At 32.4% G+C, this 22,047-nt stretch overlaps 1 protein-coding gene across 1 annotated transcript; it reads right to left on the bottom strand.

Annotated features, from left to right (window-relative positions):
• Positions 1–27: 27 nt before the first annotated feature.
• LOC110659829 (MLO-like protein 12) lies at positions 28–3,794 on the bottom strand. The gene is made up of 15 exons (XM_021817878.2): positions 3,475–3,794; positions 3,258–3,315; positions 2,922–3,157; positions 2,722–2,838; positions 2,565–2,625; positions 2,293–2,381; positions 1,987–2,061; positions 1,802–1,896; positions 1,648–1,697; positions 1,514–1,554; positions 1,249–1,422; positions 1,092–1,127; positions 878–945; positions 717–777; positions 28–608 (listed from the first exon to the last, which is right to left on the bottom strand). The coding sequence occupies exons 1-15, from the start codon at positions 3,595–3,597 to the stop codon at positions 168–170; spliced, it is 1,725 nt and encodes a 574-aa protein (XP_021673570.2). The 5' UTR covers positions 3,598–3,794; the 3' UTR covers positions 28–167.
• Positions 3,795–22,047: the final 18,253 nt, after the last annotated feature.

Here is a 22,047-nt window from a genome sequence, read left to right as displayed (position 1 = left end):
AAAAATACTTTTACAGTACAATAAATATGAGATGATGTGCTCTAACAACAAAAATACAAGGTGCTGCCTTAAATAAGTACAAGATTATGTGCTTTCATGTACAAGAAATGTACACATGCAATAAACAAGGTTTAGCCTGAAAAATAATCTATTTTCCATGTTCTTTATCAATTCTTGAATGTGAACTCTCTTAAGCTGACACCAATTTCACGTTGGGCTGGACGCACTTGCGTTATTGAGTTAGAATTTGGCTCTTCAACTTCGGTGTTGTCGTACCTAACCTCAGGATTTTCAATGTGCTCGGGAGACTCATCAGTTTGCAGCTCGTTATGTACTGAATTTAGTGCTTCAGGGTCCCAATTATCCATGTCATAGTTATAATTTCTTGGAGAATTCTGTAAGCTATCAGGAGCAGTACTGCTACGGTAGTTATGCAAGAAATGGACCGGCGACATGCCGTATGTAGGAGTTGCTGGCCTGCTTGACATTGGTGTGTGAGACTCAGAATGTTTGCTGTGTTTAGCATGTTTCTTGGCGTCATGGTGCCAGTTCTTGAGTGCTGCTGCTACTCGGTCGTTAAAGATGGTTGGTCTTATGCTAGAACCCATCTGTAATATCACAGACAATATTAGGCCTAAGAATTTATCAAGAGGTATCAATGCCTATAAGCAAGCTATGTAGGACAACATACAATCAAGCAATGCTATTTTGCTCACCTGTGTCACTAGAGCATACAAAGGCAGAGTCACGTAACTGCATAGAACCTGTATGATGACCCTGAAATGTAAACAATTTTGGATTGTGTCAGGAATGCTTGAAGCTGTGAAGATGATTTAAAGGGGGGAAAAGAATCTGATGTTGTGGTAATAAAACTCACCCCAATGTAACTTTGATTGCAATATCTTCTTTGCGATCATGGTAGCAAGAGCCAGATCCAATTTTCCACTGAAAGGTAAGGCAAAAGATATCTTGTCAGGGTAAAACAGTTTATAGCATTTAACTAGTTGAACTGTTAATCCATGATTGACAGGCAGAAATGATGCTTCTTAAATGCTAAAAAAAAGTATTAAAGAAAGTAATTATATGCTTACCACGCTCCATGCAAAGAGAGCCAGCTGAAATGCATTCTGCAATGCAGAAGTTGAAAGTGGAAAAAAAAAAATTGTAAGCATGAGCAAGAAGAGGCATAGTGTTCCTGTGATTCATACATTAAAGGGAATGGTTGAATAGCAAGTAGTTTGCAAGTACCTGAAAGAGAACCAAGTGAATAAGGAACAGAATGAGGCGTGGGCGACCGAACCAGAAGAGGTCATCGCCAGGTTGAACCACAGGAGCACCCTTAACTACATCTCCTCTCTCTTGAAACCTTAGCCCCATTTTAGTTATGATCACTTGCAGCTTAGCCCCTACCACCAAGATTATCTGCAAAATTCCCAATTCAGAGTATGAGCTCCTGATGCTGACAGGCTAAAAACCAGGCATGAATCAAACATAAGGTATGATTTGTGCTTACAACTAAGGGGATAAATGGTAACCATAGATAAGCATACCAACCTGCCACAAATAAAGAAATTTTTTTTAGTTCTCGACTCATATTACATTTTCTCCATTTATCATCTGGGAATTTTGCAGAAAACTAGCACTTACCATTTGTGCTGGTTAGCATCATCAAACATGCAATAACCCATAAAACTGGACTGCATAGGATACAAGTAAGGTTAGGATAAGGTTAGGATTCTGTAAGAATCAATCAACCAAAGTAATGTATTCCTTTGAGTGCTTAGAAGTTAACAGCACCAACCTGATCCCCACCACAACTTTAAAGTCATCTTCAAGTGATCTGTTTATGTATTTTTGGAAGTCAAATCTTGTTTCACTTCCAGGGGCCAAATGTGCCTGAAACAACATAACAGATCATTGCAACTTCAATTATCAATGAGAATTCGGTATTCCTACACTGAGAAACGGCATATATGTTTAACTTACCATGATAAATCCATGTCTCAGTGTCAGGTAATCAACCTTGGTGACTGATCCAAAGAATTGTCTAAAGAAACACAACTGAAATTCAGACAACCATAAATTTTAGTCCGGAGATAAACTCTATTTCCCTGAATTTTAAGGGTACAATTAGTTTGCATCCTAGAACTACAAGACTAGAAAGTTTCTGTGATTTATTCATACTTGAAGCTAATCATGCAGAGTTTTCTGCAACACTATTTTCATAAACTACAAGGTAATTTCTTCTTGTAAGTAAACAAAAAAAAAAAGAATTCATGTTCTGGAGCTTACAATCCAAATGAAAACTGTCGACCGACTCCATAATTTCAAATGTCTTTTTCCAAATGATGTATCCCTTGCAAACCTAAACCTCTCTGGATCTGCAAGACAAAATTCCTTCAATCATAAGATTTTTAATTGCTGACTATACAGTGGGATTTCACAATATAAACGGATAATAGAGTGTCTAAGCAACATCTGTAGCTTAAACTAACTAGTTTCCCAGATGCTGATTTGGGCTGCTACCAACCCAGACGCTTATAGCTTTGAAGAAAGGCTCTTACCATTATGGTATTGATACTCAATTGTCTTTGTCTCATTCTCCCAACTCTTCCACCTTCTCATCTGCAGTCCAAATATTTAAGTATTTTTAGATATAGGAATTCATCAACAGAAAGATAGGCAAGCATAAGCATTTAAGAGCTACTAGTATTTCAGTACCTTGGTTTTGCCCAAAATATAGGTAATTATGCAGTAGAGAACATGAACAACTGCTAGTACAAAGATGAAATAGTGGAGCTGGTCAATCCCATATGCTGATACAAAGGCTACTTCACCCTGAAGCATATGCAAAACAAATGTTACAGAATAAACTATTAAAATACCTTCCAGCAACAAAAAAATTCGGATCTTATCCATACCTCATCACATTTATTTCCGGATTTTGCTGCTAAATAACGTCTAGTACTTGCTCCAGTATCTAAGAACTGAAGAAGTCTTCGATTATTATCTTTAGAATCTGTTCCTGTCTTACTCTTGTGCTGATTCTTGTTGCAAGGGTGCCAGGTGGATGCAGTACTCTCTGAAATGCAAATTTCAGAGATAGGACCTTGTAGTACGGTTAGGAGCAAGGATATAAATCCCATAAGCATCAGCTCTGCAGGAAAAAAGAAATAAAAATGAAAGAGTTAGCTCTTGATGAATAAAACTGAATATGACTCCCAAATTGGCAAGATCTGAAAAGCAAAAGGTATCACCTGCTTTAATCTTTTCAAGAGCTTCCACAAGAGCTGGCTTATGCATCTTCTTAAACCACTGAAAAGAACACAACAAGATTCAGTTAATCGAACATCATAACACGGAATGCAACAATGAACTAAAATCAACTAAACATGCTCTAAAAGTTCAGTTGCAGAAATTAGTCTTCAGACAACAACAAAAACTACTAAGATGGAAGTGTATGTAAGCACACACCTTTTCTATCAAATGAAACACATGCTCAATCAAGATTGAAATAGCAATCATCACAAGGCAGACCACAGCAACAGCCCATGTCGGCGTCTCCCCCAGAGAACGTTCTTTTCCAGTATCAGACATAGTAGTAAAGCTTCCTCTTGATGCAGAGACTCTCCAAGAAATGGCCAAAAAATGTTCAAAAGGACGAAATGCAGAAGATGCTATTGGCAAAGTTACCTCTTGTGTATGCAAAGTTCTATTATGCCCTATGCAAAAATTTGTGCGGATGCGCAGAAGAGGTAGAGAGATTGTGTCTGGTTATAGATAAGTGTCGCAATTTATATATATATAACCAAGTAATAATAAATGTAGAATGAGCAATTGCAGAACAAAGGCTTTGACTAAGTCAGAGAGAGGAAGAGAGAAGACACAGCCCAAGCGCGTGTCAGCTAAATTCTATCCAAGTTTGAATGAGAAAAAATAAAGAGGGTAATTTACAACTAAATCCCTGATGTATAGTAAAACTCACAAATTAATCCTTAATTTGTTTCAAGTAAGGATTTGGTTATATTTATATTTAAATTCTGTTAATAAATTAATTGCTACCGTTAATTATTTTTTAATTTAAAATAATTTAATTCTTAAAATTTTATTTTATTAGTAAAATAATTCATACATCAAAATTTTATGTTTAATTAATTATTTATTTTATATTTAAATAATTATATAAAATTATTAAAAATAATAACTTAAATATAAAAATTAAATATAGAGACTATTTTATTAATAAAATAAAATATTATAGACTAAATTATTTTAATTAAAAAACAACTAACTAACATAATTAACTGTCAATACTTAATTATAAATTATCCAATAAAAAAAAGGACATAAAAAAAAAATCAAACACAGAAAAAAAAAAAGTTAAAAAAGAGGAAAAAAAATTATTTCCTTAATTAGGAGTATTAGTCCTAAACAATGAGCCAGTTTAGTTAAACCTGTAGCGAAATTTGAGACTGCTGTGGACTTGACGTGGCAAGTAATGGGCACCCTTCTCTGATGTTTGAACCTTCTCTGAAGATTCAATCTTCTTGGACTGTGAGATAATTACTGTTAATAAAAATAAATTTTTAATGGCCCCTCCCAAGAATGGCAATAGAATGGAGATGACTCTTCCGTCCTCACCCCACGAGATAGGGTAGAGACAAGCCCTTCCCACTAAAGGCACGGCAAGGGCATGACAGGCAAGTTATTTATTGAAAATTTTCTCTTTTTTATTTTTTTATTTTAATTTATCATATATATAATATAAATTTATTTATTAAACATATTTTTTATCATCATTGGACTTTTTTTTTATATAAAAATTGACTAATGATTCAAATCTGACACGAAAAGTATATATTCTTTATTTGATTGAACAAATAAAATTTGTTAAATAATTAGTGTTAAGGATATAATTAATGATAATTTAGAGATTATCTTAGGATTAGCATAATTATTAATGTTGAAAAGGTATAGTAATTAATAAGGAAGAAATGCCACCACTTTTGGTCAACCATTGGCTGTAAAGGTTGTGTTTTGGCGGCCAATAGCTATTAATATTTATTTATTTATATATAATAATTTGGATAAATTATTGCTTAGTCAGCCAGACCAAACAAACCGCCAAATTATATTTATTTTATTTTATTTTATTTTTAAATAAAACTTAACTATGATTAACATATTTCATTTGAGCACATGAAAAAATTTACTGATATCTAATACATCATAAATAATAAATAATATCTCTGCTTATTTTACATATAAATTTTGACGTATATGCTCTTTTTCTCTATTTTTATTTGTTATATTTAAATTTTATATGATAATTAAAAAAATAATAATTGAATAATTTTATTCTTATAAAAACATATTAATAATTGATTAAATTATTCTGAATCTTATTTAATTATTTATTATATAAATATTTATTATATTTAATAAAAATAAAAGAATAATATTATTATTTAGTCCTTTTATTTTAGTAAAATTAATTAATTTATTCATATATTTTAAAAAAATAATTTTTTAAAAAATACATTCTAAATGAAAATGAAAATTTTATTACGTGAAAACTAAATATAAATTTATATATTTTTTAAATTATTCAAGTATTTTTTATTCATTTTCTTAATGATCATTTTTGTATTTTCTCTCTTAAAAAATAATTTTCTTAAATTAACGTCTTATTTATTTAAAAATTTAGGAAAATTAATTACCTTTGTTGTGCACATAGTTTATACTAATTTCTATTAAAAAATGAAAAATAGAGAGAGAACATGAAGAAAAAGGTTGTGGGATAAAAGGAAAAAATTACGATAAGAAAGATACAAGAAGGAGAGTTAAGGCACTTCGAAAGTTAAAAAAAATAACAAGAAGGACGAAAAAGTTAACAAACTAAATTATGAAAACTAACTAATATATATTTAAAAGAAATAGACTAATTAGTTAATTTTATTAAATTAAAGAGATTAAATTATAATTTAACTTAAATTAAAATTTTTTATTAAGAAAAAAATTAATAAATATATTAAATAATTTAATAAAAATAAAATATAAAAAATTAAATAATATATTTTTAAAATATAAGTATTAAATAATTAATTTTATTAAAATGTCAGATTAAAAAATAATTTTCTAATAATTACGGAGTTGAAGATTTTGATCCCAAATTGATTTCCTTATGATCAGTACTGGGGGACCGACTTAAGAGGATATTTGGGCCCTGACTGGACAGGATATCCTTTTCAGTTCAAGTAGTATTAGAGCCTCGTTGAGTTTGGGTTTGCCCTTGAGGTCTCGGGTTCGAACGTCTGCCCTGCAAATGTTAAGCACTGCGCGCAAGCGTAGCGTGGTGGGTCAGTACTGAGAGACCGACTTAAGAGGATATTTAAGCCCTGACTGGACAGGATATCCTTTTCAGTTCAAGGTCCAAAACAATTTCACGAGTCGACTACACTGGCTAGGACAAGCCAACTATCTTTCCCACTTGACCATGTCACCCACGGCTAGAGTCTCCACAAGGGGAAGGGGACCATTCCCTATTGCATATAATTGGCTGGAGTGTGGTCCAGTCTCTAAGAAATAAATGCTCAATCTTTGAAATTTCATCTTGAGAGAAACATCTAAGTGGGATCATGGGCCACGTTTGCTTAATCCAATTAATGCATTAAGACATATTAGTTGCGTGAACATTCTTGCATCATGTTAATTGCCTATTTGATTTAAATTATTGCGATGAATGGCCATAAAATTATTTATAATTTTTTTAATAAAAAATTAAAGAAATAACATTTCAAATTTAAATTTATTATGTGAGTAATATACTTTTAATTATTAAATTAAATTAAAATTATGTGACATAAATTTTAATTATATTTTTATGGACATAAATTATGATTCAATTTAAAAATTTCATGTTATAATTTAATTAGAATAAAAAGTGAGTTTTATGGTGATAGCAAAGGGTACAAATCGATTGATTTTTATTTTTTACTTTTTTACAGTAGATTTACAAAATATTTAAAAAATACATTGAAATTAAAATTTAAGAGTTTCGAGTGATTGATTTTAATTATAATGAAATACTCTAATTCTAATTTCAGTTTAATTTTGATTTAATTTAATTTTATTTAATTAAATTTAAAATTTTAATTTTTTTAAAACATTTAATTTTAGTCTAAAATTAAATTTATTGATTTCAATATAATTTTATTTTAATTTAAATTTAATTTTGATCAATTTAATTTTTATTAATTTTAATTTTAAATTAAACTTAATCAATTGCCTACTAATTCCAAGTCCGAAATTACTATAGGCACGATCTAGTCCACCGTCTATGACTCTGTACAACCACCATAAATTCTCAACGTAGTGGTCGGGGAAAATATCGTGCACTCTGTTTTGCTTGTGCAGAAACGTGGGGCCAAATTTATTTAATTCAATTTATTAAAAATTAAATTATTATTTGCTTTTTTTTTTTAATTTTTGTATTTTTTTTTCTCATTTCCAATATAATTTTTTTAAAAAAACAAAATTCTTTTAGATTTCTCGTTTAGTCTTTTTTTTTTCTCAATCTACAACTCAATTTATATACCCAAAATTGAATAAACTAATTATTTTAATTAAAAAAAATCTAATTTTATTTAAATCAATATTTAATTTTATTCAATTTATTTATATTTTTTTAATACATATACGCTTCAAATTTGGAGCATAATTTGACATCGGCAGTACCCCAAAATCAATTGAATGCATTTTCAAATAGCAAAATTATTTTTTTTTTTTGTTTTTATAGAAAAGGAAAAAATAGTTTATTAATTAGAAATAAAATATAAAAGAAAAATATAAACCAATAAATTATATATTAAATAAATAAAATTAACAACTCATATAAAAAATAATATAAATAAATTGAAAGATATGATAATATTGATAAAATATATAAATTGATAAATAATAAATTATACATTTCACTTTTTAATTTTATAATTTTTTAAAAATTTTATTAAATAATTTATAAATTTTAATTGTTTATTAAAAAAAAATTTTACGTCTCGTAAAATATGCTAATTTAAAATTAAATTACGTATATTTTAAGTTAAATTGTTGAATAAGAATTGAAAGGTGCAAAATTAAATAATTGTGCTACGTTAATTTGATCCAGTTGGGCCTCATTAAACCAAAGGTTGGTCAATTGAAAGTGGACAGTGCCATGTTTCTGCAAGTGGGTGGAGTCATTTATTAGGGTTGTCATTTAGGAAAGTCGCGCCCTAAGTCCATCATATGTCTCCTCAGAAATTGCCCCACCCGGTACATCTATCGCTTCCGTGACAGATACCCAATAAAAAGGATCAATATTATTGGTTTACGACATCTCTAATAAGTGAAATAATATTTATTAAATAGTATTTTTTATAATTATTTGATTATTATTATTTTTATATAAATTAAATTTTAAATACACTTTTATAAATTTAAATTATAATTCGACTTAAAATTTTAATGTTATAATTTTATTGAGATAAAAAATAAGATTAGTGATGAATTTCGAGTCTTAACTGATCAGTATAAATATCATAATATTTTATCTTTTATAGTAAAATTGTGAGATATTCAAAAAATATATTCAAATTAGGGTTTGAGAGTTCTGAGTGAATATATCTTACATTTTTTCATCATAGTAAAATTTTTTTTCTTGTCTTATCTATAGATGTAGATCTTACAGTCAAATCTATACTGTGTAATTATATGATTTATATGTGTGCCTTAAATTTGTGTGCCTGTTATAATAATTTTATTTTAAATAAAATTATTTGATTATAAAAAATAAATAATTTTATAATTTTTGTCATAAGATTTTTTAAATTAATATTATTTTTTCCGAAATAGTTAATTATGGAAATTTTATTAATTTAACAAAAAAAAATTTCCTCATTAAAAAACATATTAATATTTTTAATTATATCAAAAAATATTAATTACAAACTAAATAAGTTATAGTTATCTAGTATTTCATATATGAAACTTATGATTTTAATTAAAATTTAAAATGTTACGGAAAATATAATAATTTACATGTTAAGTTAATAAAATTTTTATAATTAATTATTTTACCAAAAATGTTATCATTTTAAAATTTTCATGAAACAAATTATAAAATTTAGTTATATACTTTGCAATATAACAAAGAAACAATAAAATACATTTTATTAAATATATTTATTTATTATTAATTTTACATCAATAATATAAAAAACCAAAATGCTTTGGGATCAAAGATTTGGATGAAATGTAGATCAACATATATACGTACCTTTGAAATTAATAGATAAAAAAGACTACTCTACCCTAATTAATTAATTTATCTAATCAATTACTCACATCAGTTAATTAATTGAGTAGGAAAAATAAAATAATTTCATAAAAAAATTATAAATTCTCATTGTAATCTTAAATTTACAGTTGTACTCGACGAGTTTTATTTTTTTTGAAAATATTGCATGATCGCTTCACTATACTATCTACTGTAGACATAAATTTTTATTGTTTGTTTAGCATTAATATTGAAGCTACTATTAAAAAAATATTTTTTAAATATACTAATTAAAGAGTATTAAAAAATAATTTATGACTCCACTTACAAAGAGGCAACTCCACCCCTCTCTCTCACTATCTCTCTTGAGCTCTCTGTCAGTTTTGTTTATGTGTCTCTCGATCACTCTCACATCTAGCACTGTCTATTTTTTTACGACATGCGAAAGGGAGAATGCCGAAGGAAGAAGAAGGAAAAATGCCGAAGGAAGAAGAAGGAAAAACAAAAAGAAATAATTTACTTTTGTAACTACATGATTTTTAAAATTTGAATTTTAACTTTGATAAAAGAATAGTTATATTCATACTTCTACTAATACTTCTAAGTTAAGTATTTATCATACTTATACTATTAAAGTTAGAGCATATATGATAAATTTTGTATAGTATTTATGATATTCATATCATCAAATTTACAATATGCATAATAAACTTTTATATTAATGCTCATATAGTACCCTTGACATATTTTATAATGATTCTAACATGTATGATAAACTTTTGCATTAGGCTTGTATGGTACTTATGATATATACATGCTATGGTAATTGGGGCATATATGCTAAACTTCAAAATTAGAGCATATATAGTATTTATGGTATTCACACTATCAAAACTCAACTCAACTCAACTAAGCCTTTATCCCAAAAATTTGGGGTCGGCTATATGGATTTGCTTTTTCCACTCCTCCAAGTCAATTTAGGTCTACCCCTTTTTTTCTTTCTATCCTCTAGCCTAATGTGCTCTACTTGTCTAACTGGAGCCTCCGTATGTCTACGCTTCACATGACCAAACCACCTCAATCTCCCTTCTCTCAACTTATCTTCAATTGGCACCACTCCTACCTTTTCTCTAATACTTTCATTACGGACTTTATCTAGTCTAGTATGGCCACTCATCCACCTTAACATTCTCATCTCTGCAACTCTTATCTTAGATGCATACGACTCTTTCAAAGGCCCAACACTCACTACCATATAGCATAGCTGGTCGTATGGTCAGACGGTAAAATTTTCCTTTAATTTATTGGGAATCTTACGATCACATAGAACTCCCGTGGCACGCCTCCACTTCAACCATCCCGCTTTAATCCTATGACTAACATCCTCCTCACATCCCCATCTACTTGAAGGATCGAGCCTAGATATTTAAAGTGATTACTTTGGGACAGTGCCACTCCATTCAAACTAACTCCTTCCCTATCACCGCTTGGCCTTCACCGAACTTGCAATGCATGTATTCTGTCTTCGTTCTACTGAACTTAAAACCCTTTGACTCGAGAGTACTTCTCCACAGTTCTAGCTTCCTATTGACTCCTTCTCGTGTCTCATCTATCAGAACAATATCATCCGTAAACATCATGCACCAAGGAATACTCTCTTGTATATGTTTCAGTTCATCTAAAACTAATGTAAAAGGTAAGGGCTTATGGTGATCCTTGGTGTAATCCAATTGAAATCGGAAAATCTCTTGTGTCCCCTCCCACTTTGTGCGCACAATAGTAGTTGCTCCTTCATACATATCTTTCAATACTTGTATGTACCTAATAGATACCCTCTTTTGTTCTAACGCATTCCATAAGACCTCTCTTGGAACACTATCATAAGCCTTCTCCAAATCAATAAAAACCATGTGTAGATCTTTCTTCCCATCTCTATATTTCTCCATCAAGCTTCTAATGAGAAAGATCGCTTCCATAGTGGAGCGACTGGGCATGAAACCAAATTGATTGAGAGAGATAGAAGTATCATGACGTAGTCGATGCTCCACAACTCTCTCCCACAACTTCATAGTATGGCTCATGAGTTTAATTTCCCTATAGTTTGAGCAACTCTGTATGTCTCCCTTATTTTTAAAAATAGGTACTAAAATACTCTTCCTCCATTCATCAGGCATTTTCTTTGAGTTTAGAATCTTATTAAATAATTTAGTTAACCATGCCACTCCCATATCTCCCAAATACTTCCACACTTCAATTGGTATTTCATCGGGTCCACAGGCTTTACCTACTTTCATTCTCTTAAGTGCTTCCTTTACTTCTAAAGATCTAATCCTTCTAGTATAATTTACATTCTTTTCTATTGTTCTATAATCTATATTCACGCTATTTCCATTTTGACTATTATTAAAGAGATCATTAAAATAATTTCTCCATCTTTCTTTAATGTCTTCATCTTTCACCAACACTTTTCCGTCTTTATCCTTAATGCACCTAACTTGATTGAGATCTTGACATTTCCTTTCTCTACTCCTTGCTAATCTATAAATATCTTTCTCCCCTTCTTTAGTTCCAAGTTTCTCATATAACTTTTCAAAGGCATGTGCTCTTGCTTGGCTAACTGCCTTTTTTGCCTCTTTCTTTGCTATCTTGTACTGTTCATATGCCTCATTATTATCACATTTAGGTAATTTCTTATACCATTCCCTTTTTCTCTTCACTGCCTTTTGTACTTCCTCATTCCACCACCATCTCTATTTTGAGGGTGGTCCATGTCCTTTAGACTCCCCAAGTACTTTTCTAGCTACTTCTCTAATCTTTGATGCCATCTGTATCCACATATCATTGGCCTCCATATCTAGCTTCCATACTTCGGACTCAAGAAGCTCATTTTTGAACTTCACTTGCTTTACTCCTTTGAACTCCCACCACTTTGTTCGAGCTACACTATTTCTTCTGACCTTACTTGAATTGTTCCTAAACTTGACATCCAAGACCACCAACCTATGTTGACTTGTTAAAGCCTCTCCTGGAATGACCTTGCAATCCTTGCATAGAGCTCTATTTGTCTTCCTGGTTAAGAGGAAGTCGATTTGGCTTCTATGTTGCCCACTTTTGAAAGTCACTAAATGTGACTCTCTTTTTATAAAGTAGGTATTTGCTAGTATTAGGTCGTATGCCATAGCAAAATCCATGATGCTTTTTCCCTCCTCATTTCGACTGCCAAAACCAAAACCTCCATGAACATTCTCATAACCTTGCCTATCACTTCCTACATGTCCATTCAAATCTCCACCAATGAAAACATTTTCTTCATTCGGTATGCTTTGCATTAAATCATCCATATCTTCCCAAAACATTTGTTTACTCTCACTGTCTAGTCCTATTTGTGGGGCATAAGCACTAACTATATTTATTGTTTCTCCGTCTAGTACTAGCTTTACTAGTATAATTCTATCTCCTACTCTTTTCACAGCTACTACTGCGTCTTTCAATGTCCTGTCTATGATTATACCCACTCAGTTCTTGTTTCTCTCCTTTCCGGTAAACCACAATTTGTACCCTGAATTACCCACTTCCTTACTTTTCTCTCCTACCCATTTAGTCTCCTGAATGCAAGCAATATTCACCCTTCTCCTTTCCAAGGTATCCACAAGCTCCATTAATTTTCCTGTAAGTGATCCAACATTCCAAGTACCAACCCTGATCCTCCTCCTATCCTGCTCCTTCCTAATTGGTCTCCTTCTATGATATCTTTTATTATTTTCTATGTCTATCTTGTGTTCTGTTCCACTATTTGTTCTATTATCTGTCCTATGGACTAACTTCTTTACCCACACCCGTCCATGATGTGGGAACCCTTGCTCACTTAACACCACACCCGGGCGCCGGCATGGCGCGTCGCTTTCGGTGAACGCCCTACACCCTTGCATATTTATCACTACACCCGGGCTCCGATGTAGCGCGTCGTTAGTAGAGGACGCCCCAACGTTTATATCATTTGAATCCATATCATAGGGTGTGACGAAATTTTTACGCTGGTTGTCACCTACCGCAACCCTCCTCCTTTATCCGGGCTTGGGACCGGCTAAGCGCAAACTACTTAGGCGGAGTTGTATTCACACTATCAAAATTAGGATATATATGCTAAGCTTTCAAATTGTAGCACTTATACACTTATGATATTCATACTATCAAAATTAGGACATATATACTAAACTTTTAAATTAAGCTATTTATAATACTTATGATAATCATACTATTAAAATTAGGTATTAATAGGGTTATAAATGAGTTGAACCGTCCATGAACTACTTTACGTTTGGCTTTTTTTCCTAATTAAGGCAAAATCCAACTACTAATACTTGGCTTGTTAGGACTTACGAGTTAGTTTGTTATATACATTTGCAAGCTGGCTCATTAAACATGCCCATAACATATATATTAAATGCCATAACGCTAAAATATAATTATAATTCGTACTATATATTGAAATAACAAATATGTATTATATATTACTAATTTTATAAAATTAATATTCTATAAATTCTCTTATATTATATCATAACACTAAAATTAAATTATAGTTAGGTATTGTATATTAAAATAATATATATATATATATATATAATTTTATAAGAAAATTAATATTTACTTGATAATAATTTTTTTATAGAATACTTAATAATAATTTATATATATATTTTATAAAAAAAAGATTATATATATTTTGTCAAAATATTTGTTATACAATAAGCAAGCAATATAACATATAATTAAAAAAAACATATTATACTGAGGGACAAATTAAGTATTTATAATTAATGACAAAAGTTTAAAAAATATATAAAAGAATGAAAATTTATGACAGAATCAAAATTTAGAGACTAATTAATATATTTTTTAAAATATAAAAACTAAATTATTAATTTTACTATAATACAAGAACTAAACAATATTTTTTTCTAATGATAATTCCTTCATACATTTACCCAAATAATAATAATAGTAATAATAATTCTCTAACACAATTAAATTTCAATCTTATTTACCTACACTCATTTAATTTGTACTTATTTTATTCATATTTATTATAATTTTATTAATTTAACACTACTATAAAAAGGAAAATTGACTAATAAAGTCATAATGTAACACCATGAATTTTTAAATAATTATTTTATGTATAGTTATATGATTTTTTACTAGTTTGGCGGGTCTTGGAGAGGCAGTATGATGTTGTTGTGATATGGGCCTGAGGCCATTGAATTTAGAAGTGTTATTATTTGAGCCATTTTACAGGTTGAGTAAGTTCTAGATATAGGGAAAACTCTGCCAGATTTTCGGCAAAACTTAGGATTTGTCCCTTGATTCTTCAAAGTTTTGTTTTAAATAAATAATGATAAAATTTTTGATATAATATTTAGGTGAGTCAGGTCAGCCTTCCTCCTCCGCCTAGCCACCGCAGTGACCTTTGGTTAAGAAGTGAGTAAATATTGATTTTATTTATAATTTCAATATTATTATATTCAAAGCATGTTCATGCATCACTTATATATATATATATATGTATGTAGTAAATATTAGACACGCTTTATATAACATTTATTCTTGATGATATTGCTGTGATTATTGTTTTATCTCGATCTGGAGCTATGTGTGTGAGTGGGTGTGTATGTGGTGTGTATATGGATATGAATAGGACGGTTAGACGCGGTTGGAGCTTAACTCACTGGGACCCGATGCTTATAATGGATAAGTCGGGGTAGGCACGACTTTGAGTTGATTTTGCTGGCCTTCACATTTGGATATTAAGAGAAAGTCCAGCTTTGAGTTGATCTCGCTAGCAAAGGGTGGAACTAAGAGAGCTGTATAGAGGATTAACTCCCATACATATATGTGTGAGTATGGATGCGACACATGGATGTATGAGTGCTCCAGATTACTTTTGATGTGATTATGACTTAACCTGTTTGAATTGTGTAAAGGTGTTGCATTCATTCTTAGGGATACACTGGACTTAGGTAGTTATAGAAATTATATGTAAAATCAATATCTTACTCTATGAGTCGAACGCTCACTCCTGTTTACCCATTTTTCCAAGTTACAGGAGAGCTTGTTCTCATGTTTAACTTACTTCCTACCTCACAGGTCTACCAGCTATTATTTCTGTATTTTGTAATGTTAAATTTGAATTCTAGATTTTCGCATGTGTAGAACCATCTTACTTAGCTTGGAATTGTAAGATTAATTATTTTGAAATTATAAACTTATTAATCTATGTATGTAGAATGAGTGGATGGATGACCATATTGGATGAGAGAGTTGAACTCTCATTTGATCTTATATTAAGTTATTAATGATTGTGAGGGAGAACTGAGCTCCCCATATATATGTATATTGTGATCACAGGTCAAATGAGCTAAAAACTCCCAGTTAGTTGGTCCAGTTTATGGCCGAACTCTGTCCAGTTGATTTCTTGAGAATGGGCTTGTATATGGGCTTCAAGATTAGGCTAATGAATAGTTAGGCTTACTATAGGCTTTGGAGACTTTATGCCGACTCAAGTCCTAGTGCCGATCCAGTCCATAATTTGGGTCGTGACAATAACGATATCAGAGCTTAGGCTCAAGATTTATAGAAAGTGCATGTCTAGGGATTTAAAAAGGGGTCTTATTAGGAAGTCACACGTGAAGTATAGGTCCCTATTTCGTCTTCTTCTATAATTCCTTATTTCTAGATTCTGCATTATTTCTTTGGTAATATAAGAGTGGTTCAGTTAGTGTCTTTGTTTTTGTGAAGTACATAGAGATGTGAAATGGAGTTAGCAGACGTATTGAGATATGTCATGGGGATATGTATTCCAAAGAAATGTTGTGTTTCCATCATAGTGGGGATAAATGGTGTGCTTATTGAGTGTAAGGCTTGAGGACATAAAAGTGAGTTTTGGTAGTATAGCTGTGTCACGACCCAACCTATGGGCCGGACCGGCACTAGGACCTGGGCCAGCCTAAAGCCCCCGAGGCCCGTAGTAAGCCTAACTGTTCATTAACCCAACTCTAAGGCCCATTTGGGCCCAATTTCAAGAAAATAAACGGACAGAGTCCGGCCATAAAATGGACTTACCAACGGGGAGTTTTCGACTCACCCGACCTGTAAACACAATATATAGTCAATTGGGGAGCTCAGCTCACCCTCCACATACTCATCAACATAATAATAAATGGGAGTTCAGCTCCCTCATCCAATCCATCAAACATGCATAGCATATTAAGTTTACAGGTCCCAAAATAATAATTTAGTTTACAGACCCAAATCAAATAAACATTTCTAACACATGCGAAAATTCTAGGAGTAAATAAAATTACACAAATATTGATAAACAACCTGCGAGGAAAGGAAGCAGGTTAACCTCAAAAATATCCTCCTGTGGCCTGGAAAAATATTGAACAGGAGTGAGCGTTCGACTCAGAGAGTAAAATATCAATTTTAACCATAATCTCTATAACTATCTAGAACTAATGCACCCTGTAGAGTGAAATGCAACATCAACAACATTTTCACATCATAACATCAAAAAGGTAATTTGGAGCACTCACGCACCCTGTAACATCAATCATAATATATGGGAGCTGATCCCCTATACAGCTCTCTTAAATCCAACCTGGTGCCAGCGAAGAACTCAGCTCGGACTTCCACTTAATAACCAAATCGAGGGTCCCAGCGAAGAACTCAAGCCGTGACTACCCGTTCTATCCATAGTCCACACCACATCACACGCACGCCAACGCACGCACACTGCTCCAAATTACCGCAACAACATTCATGGCACTCTAACAGTTATCAATGCAACATAAATCGTGCCTAGAGTTTAACTACATAATTATATGTATATAAGTGATGCATGGGCATGCTGAACATATAATAATATCGAAATTACAATTAAAATTAATATTTTACTCACAGACTTGACGACAATCACTGTGGCGGCTGGGCGGAGGAAGAAGGCTGTCCCGGCTTACCTAACAATTATATTACAATTATTTAATACAATCTGACTCAATACAAACAAAGAAAAAGACCAATACGTCCTAAGTCGTGCCGAAAATCCGGCAGAGTCTCCCCTATACCTAGGACCTACCCAACCTGCAAAAGGGCTCAAAACATACTTCTATACTCACAATCCATATATCCACAACTCAATCACATCACACAGCCCCTCCTGGGCCCATCAAATCAATCATCCGTTACAATATGTAAAATTTCAATTTAGTCCTTATAATTGACCATTTTTGCAAAAGCTGCCCAAATAAGTTCTAAAAATTCTAAAACTTTGCCCCGCGGTCCTTAGCAACATCACTAAGCTATTGCAAAAAGAATCATAATTTTCTAAGCTACCACGAATATTTTATGGATTTTTAATCCTATTTAAGCACTAGAAAATTACGAAAAAGCAAAGTTCGGGTTTACCTCTGCCGATTCCGACTTCGGGGACACGCTCGGGACGTCTGACAATGGGGGGCTAGCCAAAACCTCGGTCCAATTCGGAGACTTTTCCAGAACGGTGCATCTGCGTAGGAATTTATAAACCCGGCCAATCGCCGAATTTCCGCGAATCGAGGATACCTACACGAAGCCCATAACACGGGGGTTAGTACATAAATTTTTCAGAATTTTCTAAACTCATTAAAGGCTCGGAAAAACACTGCGAAGTTCCGTGGGACCCACCGAAAAACTGTGTCGGAAAAATTTGAAATTTATGTCGCCGCGAAGCTCTCGATGAGTGGAGAGTGCTGGTACCCTCGGTTTTCTCGTGGGATTCACGGTTTTCGAGAAATCTAGCCCAAAAGTCGAAATGGGCTAAAATCTTCCCGAGCAAAAATCGGACAAACCGCTTGATGGATTTCGGCGTTCTTGGTGTCTATGGAAAGCTCTCGCCGAGTAAATGATTTTAGACACAAGACTCGGTCCAATTGGTGGCCGGATCGGCCGAATTTTGGCCGGAGAAGCTAAAACGCCGCGCGCGCGAGGGAGGGGATTCGCGCGGTTTCGCGGCGTTGGCGTGGGTGGGGTGGCGGTGGCGTGGCCTACTGGGTGTGAGGTGGTGCCGGCGGTGGAGGGAGGAGAGAGAAAGAGAGAGAAGGAAGAGGGAACGTCGCGCGGAGGAAGAAAATGAGAAGAAGATCCGGTTCGATTCGGCCGGTTCGATTCAGAATACAAAATTTTGAATTTTTACTCTGCCTCGGGACCGAAAACGAGGTCCAAAAATTTCGAAAAAAATTCCAGAAAACTCAGAAAAATACGTAGACTCCAAATATATTTTTAGTTTTGCCACGTGGTCTTTAAATAAATTTTTAAAATTCATCAAAGTTTATATTTTCGGAAAATTGAACCCGATTTTTTTTTATCCGAAAAATCTCAAAAAAATTCCTAAAATTTAAATAAAATTAAAATACCAAAAATGCTCATAAAATTTAAAATTTTGGAGTGTTACAAGCTGCCCTAAATGAGAGTGAGGGTACCACTACTGATAGTCATCGGTGGACAGCCTAGTCATTGTCACACCTTACCCCTCTGTAAGGCATAACATGATCCCGTAGAATACCTAATGAACTACCGAACTTCACCTACCGATAACTCATTAAGTACTCTACAAGGGATTTTAAAACAATTTTCTTCTTTTTGATAAGTGGTGAGCATTTCTAATAAATATTTAAAACATGCAATTAAGTTGAAAGCTAGTTGGAAATTTTGGCCTATTTTATTTTTTCGCAAATTTTATAAAAATTTTGACAGAGTTTCCCCTGTATTTTGAGAAAACAATTCTTCAAATACCTGTAAAAAGCACTTCTAAAAGTTTTTCTCAACCACTACTTCGGTTTCACAATCAAACTCAAAAATTTCACAATCATTTCAATAAATTTCTCAAGTTCAAAATTCAATAGTCCTCAAGGTACAGTCAATCAATTTCATACATTCATATTTCTTTAAAAATAAACAATTTATGTATACATCATACAAAAATTTACATTAAGAAAATCTAAACTAAAGTTTATTACAAATTTTATACAGATTTTGTACAAGCTGCTCAAAACCCATCTTCACATATCCATACATTTCTGTGCATTACATACATCAAAATAAATATTTACGATCAGGGTATAAATTATACCCAATAGCTTTAAAGCAGAACGATCTTCAATCCTCGAAATACACGCTTCCTCTAGTCTCTGTATCTGCGACAGCAATAAAAGCTATCGCTGAGTACTAGGACTCAGTGGTGCACAACATACTAAAATAATCTTTATGCAAAAATAAAATCACATTTATTCAAAAATTTGACTAAACATGAGCATTGAACACAAAACATGAATTATGAGATTTTAATGCAAACCACGTTCATTTCGACGTATCAAAACACATTTCATAAAACCCACAGTTAGATCATGCCATTCGAAACAAATAGAATCTCAATAGCCAGAGGCTAAAGAGAAATCACATGAATCTCAATAGCCAGAGGCTAAAGAGAAATCATATCACAAGGCTAGCTAGCTCAAATATATGGATATCCATTCACATCCTCTTCTACTGGCACACCTCAACACTTCTCCAGAGAAGGAATCAAAATTCGAAACTAATTACCTCCACTAGTCGTGCTAGTGAGGTGTTCAAATATATGGTCATGACACTGTGGTTTCAAAACTTATCTTAACAATTTGCTAAACATTGTCATTTCAAATATACACAATAATTTTCAACAATTTAGATCAAACATCATAAGAATACCATAATACAACATTTCATATTATTCAAAACGATATGCAAAAGATGATTATAAAAGTATATGTTGTGCACAAACCTCAAACGAGTCACCTGTTGGCCTTGACTCGACTCCTCGGGTTCTGTCCCGGTATTCTTTTCCACTAAAACATGAAATTTTCCAATGTTTCAGTACTAAAACTTAAAATAAATCCAAAATAAACTTAACTTCACATTTACCTAGCTCTAACATGTTAAATTCGACGTTCTCGAAATTTTGTGTTTCGGGTTACTATTCACTGCACTATTCAAGTCAAATTATTGACTTTCTAAGGCTTAATAGGTATGGGAACTCCAACTTCACCCACATACCACATTTTGGTCACCAAACTTGTTGGTTTTGGTCATTTGTTTAAAGCTTAGGTCATTTTGGCAAATTTGCCAATTTTCGATTTTGGTTCTCCGAAGTTGCACTATTCCATTGGTCCATCTACTGTTGGAATTTAACAAAACTTCCTTCATAGAAAATGTTCCTTATTGTCTTAAGTGTATTCTCATTTTTGGATCACCTCAATCAGAGTTTTGTATCTCAAGTTATGGTCAAAATAAGTTTACTGTTCACGTGCACTGTTCATGCTGCAATTTTGGGTTTTGGCAGATTTTTGTCCAACTTTGGTCAATAATTTGATCAAGTTAAGTTCATAATTTGGTCTCACTTTCTTCATATGAAATGTTCTACTATGTCTTAGGTTTCCATCGGTTCAAGAATCGCCTAAATCCGAGTTTTCTAGAGGGAGTTATAGCCATCCAAACATTGCTGCTCAATGAAAACTCTGCAGAGTTGCAGGTTTGGTAGCCTAACTTTGCTCAATAATCTGAATGGGTTAATGGCATAATTTGGGGTGATGTTCTTCATAAAAGTTTTAGATCTATATGCCCTCTAACCCCTGGCCAAATTTCAGGTCAATTTGACCTGTCTAACTCGAGTTATGACCAAATGAACAGTTATTGTTCATTTGGTCAATTTAGTACAGTGGCAGCCTGCTATCATTTCACTTTGGTCAATTGTTTCACCAAGTTTTGGTCAATTTTTGGCCATGGTTCCTTAATGAAAATTGTGCTATTTTATGTCTATTTTCATTTCCAATTGGTAGCATATCAATTGGGCTTGTAAAATTTGAGTTTTGGTCCTTCAAAGTGGGTTTGGTCATGCCAAAGAAGCATGACCATTGACCTACGAATTTGATTTTTATTCCAACAATTCCCACACAACTTATTTGGTCATAATTGACCATTATTTCATTTCACAATAGGTCAAACATGCCATTTATGCATTTCTCCAAATTTTTGCCTCAAAACCCTAACATTCAAACCCTAATTCACTCAAATTGTGCAATTAATCACACTTAATGGTTTTAATGCTAATCATTCAACTAAGGAAGGTTTCTAAACTCATTCAAACCCATTAAATTCATGCAATTCATACTCCCTTCAACCAGGCCAAATTTCAGCAATGGTCATTCTCCCATGTTTGTTTCATTTAATCAAGTTCTAAGCTCACTTTCAACCATCACATATGTATTTGAATGGATAAATAAAGAGTTTAGCATACTAACCTTTGTGTAGCAATTTTCTTCCTCCTTTCCTTCAAATTTTCCTTCTTTCTTTCTTGCTCAATCCTCTTCTCAAGTTGCCTAGATAAGCTTTAACTATGGTGGCTAATTTTTCTATGGTGGCTAATTTTTCTATGGTGGAATTAGGGATTTGATCAAGCTCAAAATGAGCTTTAATGGAGGTTTTGGGTGAGGGAGAGGGTGAGGGAGAGAGAGTCACGTTTTTTATGAAGAAGATGACTTTATTATATTTTTTTTTTCTTTTCTTTTCTTTTCTTTTATGTCTTAGGAAGACCAAAATTTCCAAATTAATAAAATAAATCAATTAAGCCTTTATGACATCATGCATGATGTCATCACTTT

Source organism: Hevea brasiliensis, chromosome 8 (assembly GCF_030052815.1).
Source record: "Hevea brasiliensis isolate MT/VB/25A 57/8 chromosome 8, ASM3005281v1, whole genome shotgun sequence".
Lineage (NCBI taxonomy): Eukaryota > Viridiplantae > Streptophyta > Magnoliopsida > Malpighiales > Euphorbiaceae > Hevea > Hevea brasiliensis.
The sequence above is the reverse complement of the archived record's forward strand: the minus strand, read 5'-3'. Positions and strand labels throughout refer to the sequence as shown.

Coding starts and splice junctions, on each gene's coding strand:
- LOC110659829 (XM_021817878.2), bottom strand. CDS start 3,597: ATGTCTGATACTGGAAAAGAACGTTCTCTGGGGGAGACGCCGACATGG. Junction 2,626..2,721: donor ATATTTTGGGCAAAACCAAG/GTACTGAAATAC, acceptor TTTGGACTGCAG/ATGAGAAGGTGGAAGAGTTG. Junction 2,382..2,564: donor TGAGTATCAATACCATAATG/GTAAGAGCCTTT, acceptor TTTGTCTTGCAG/ATCCAGAGAGGTTTAGGTTT.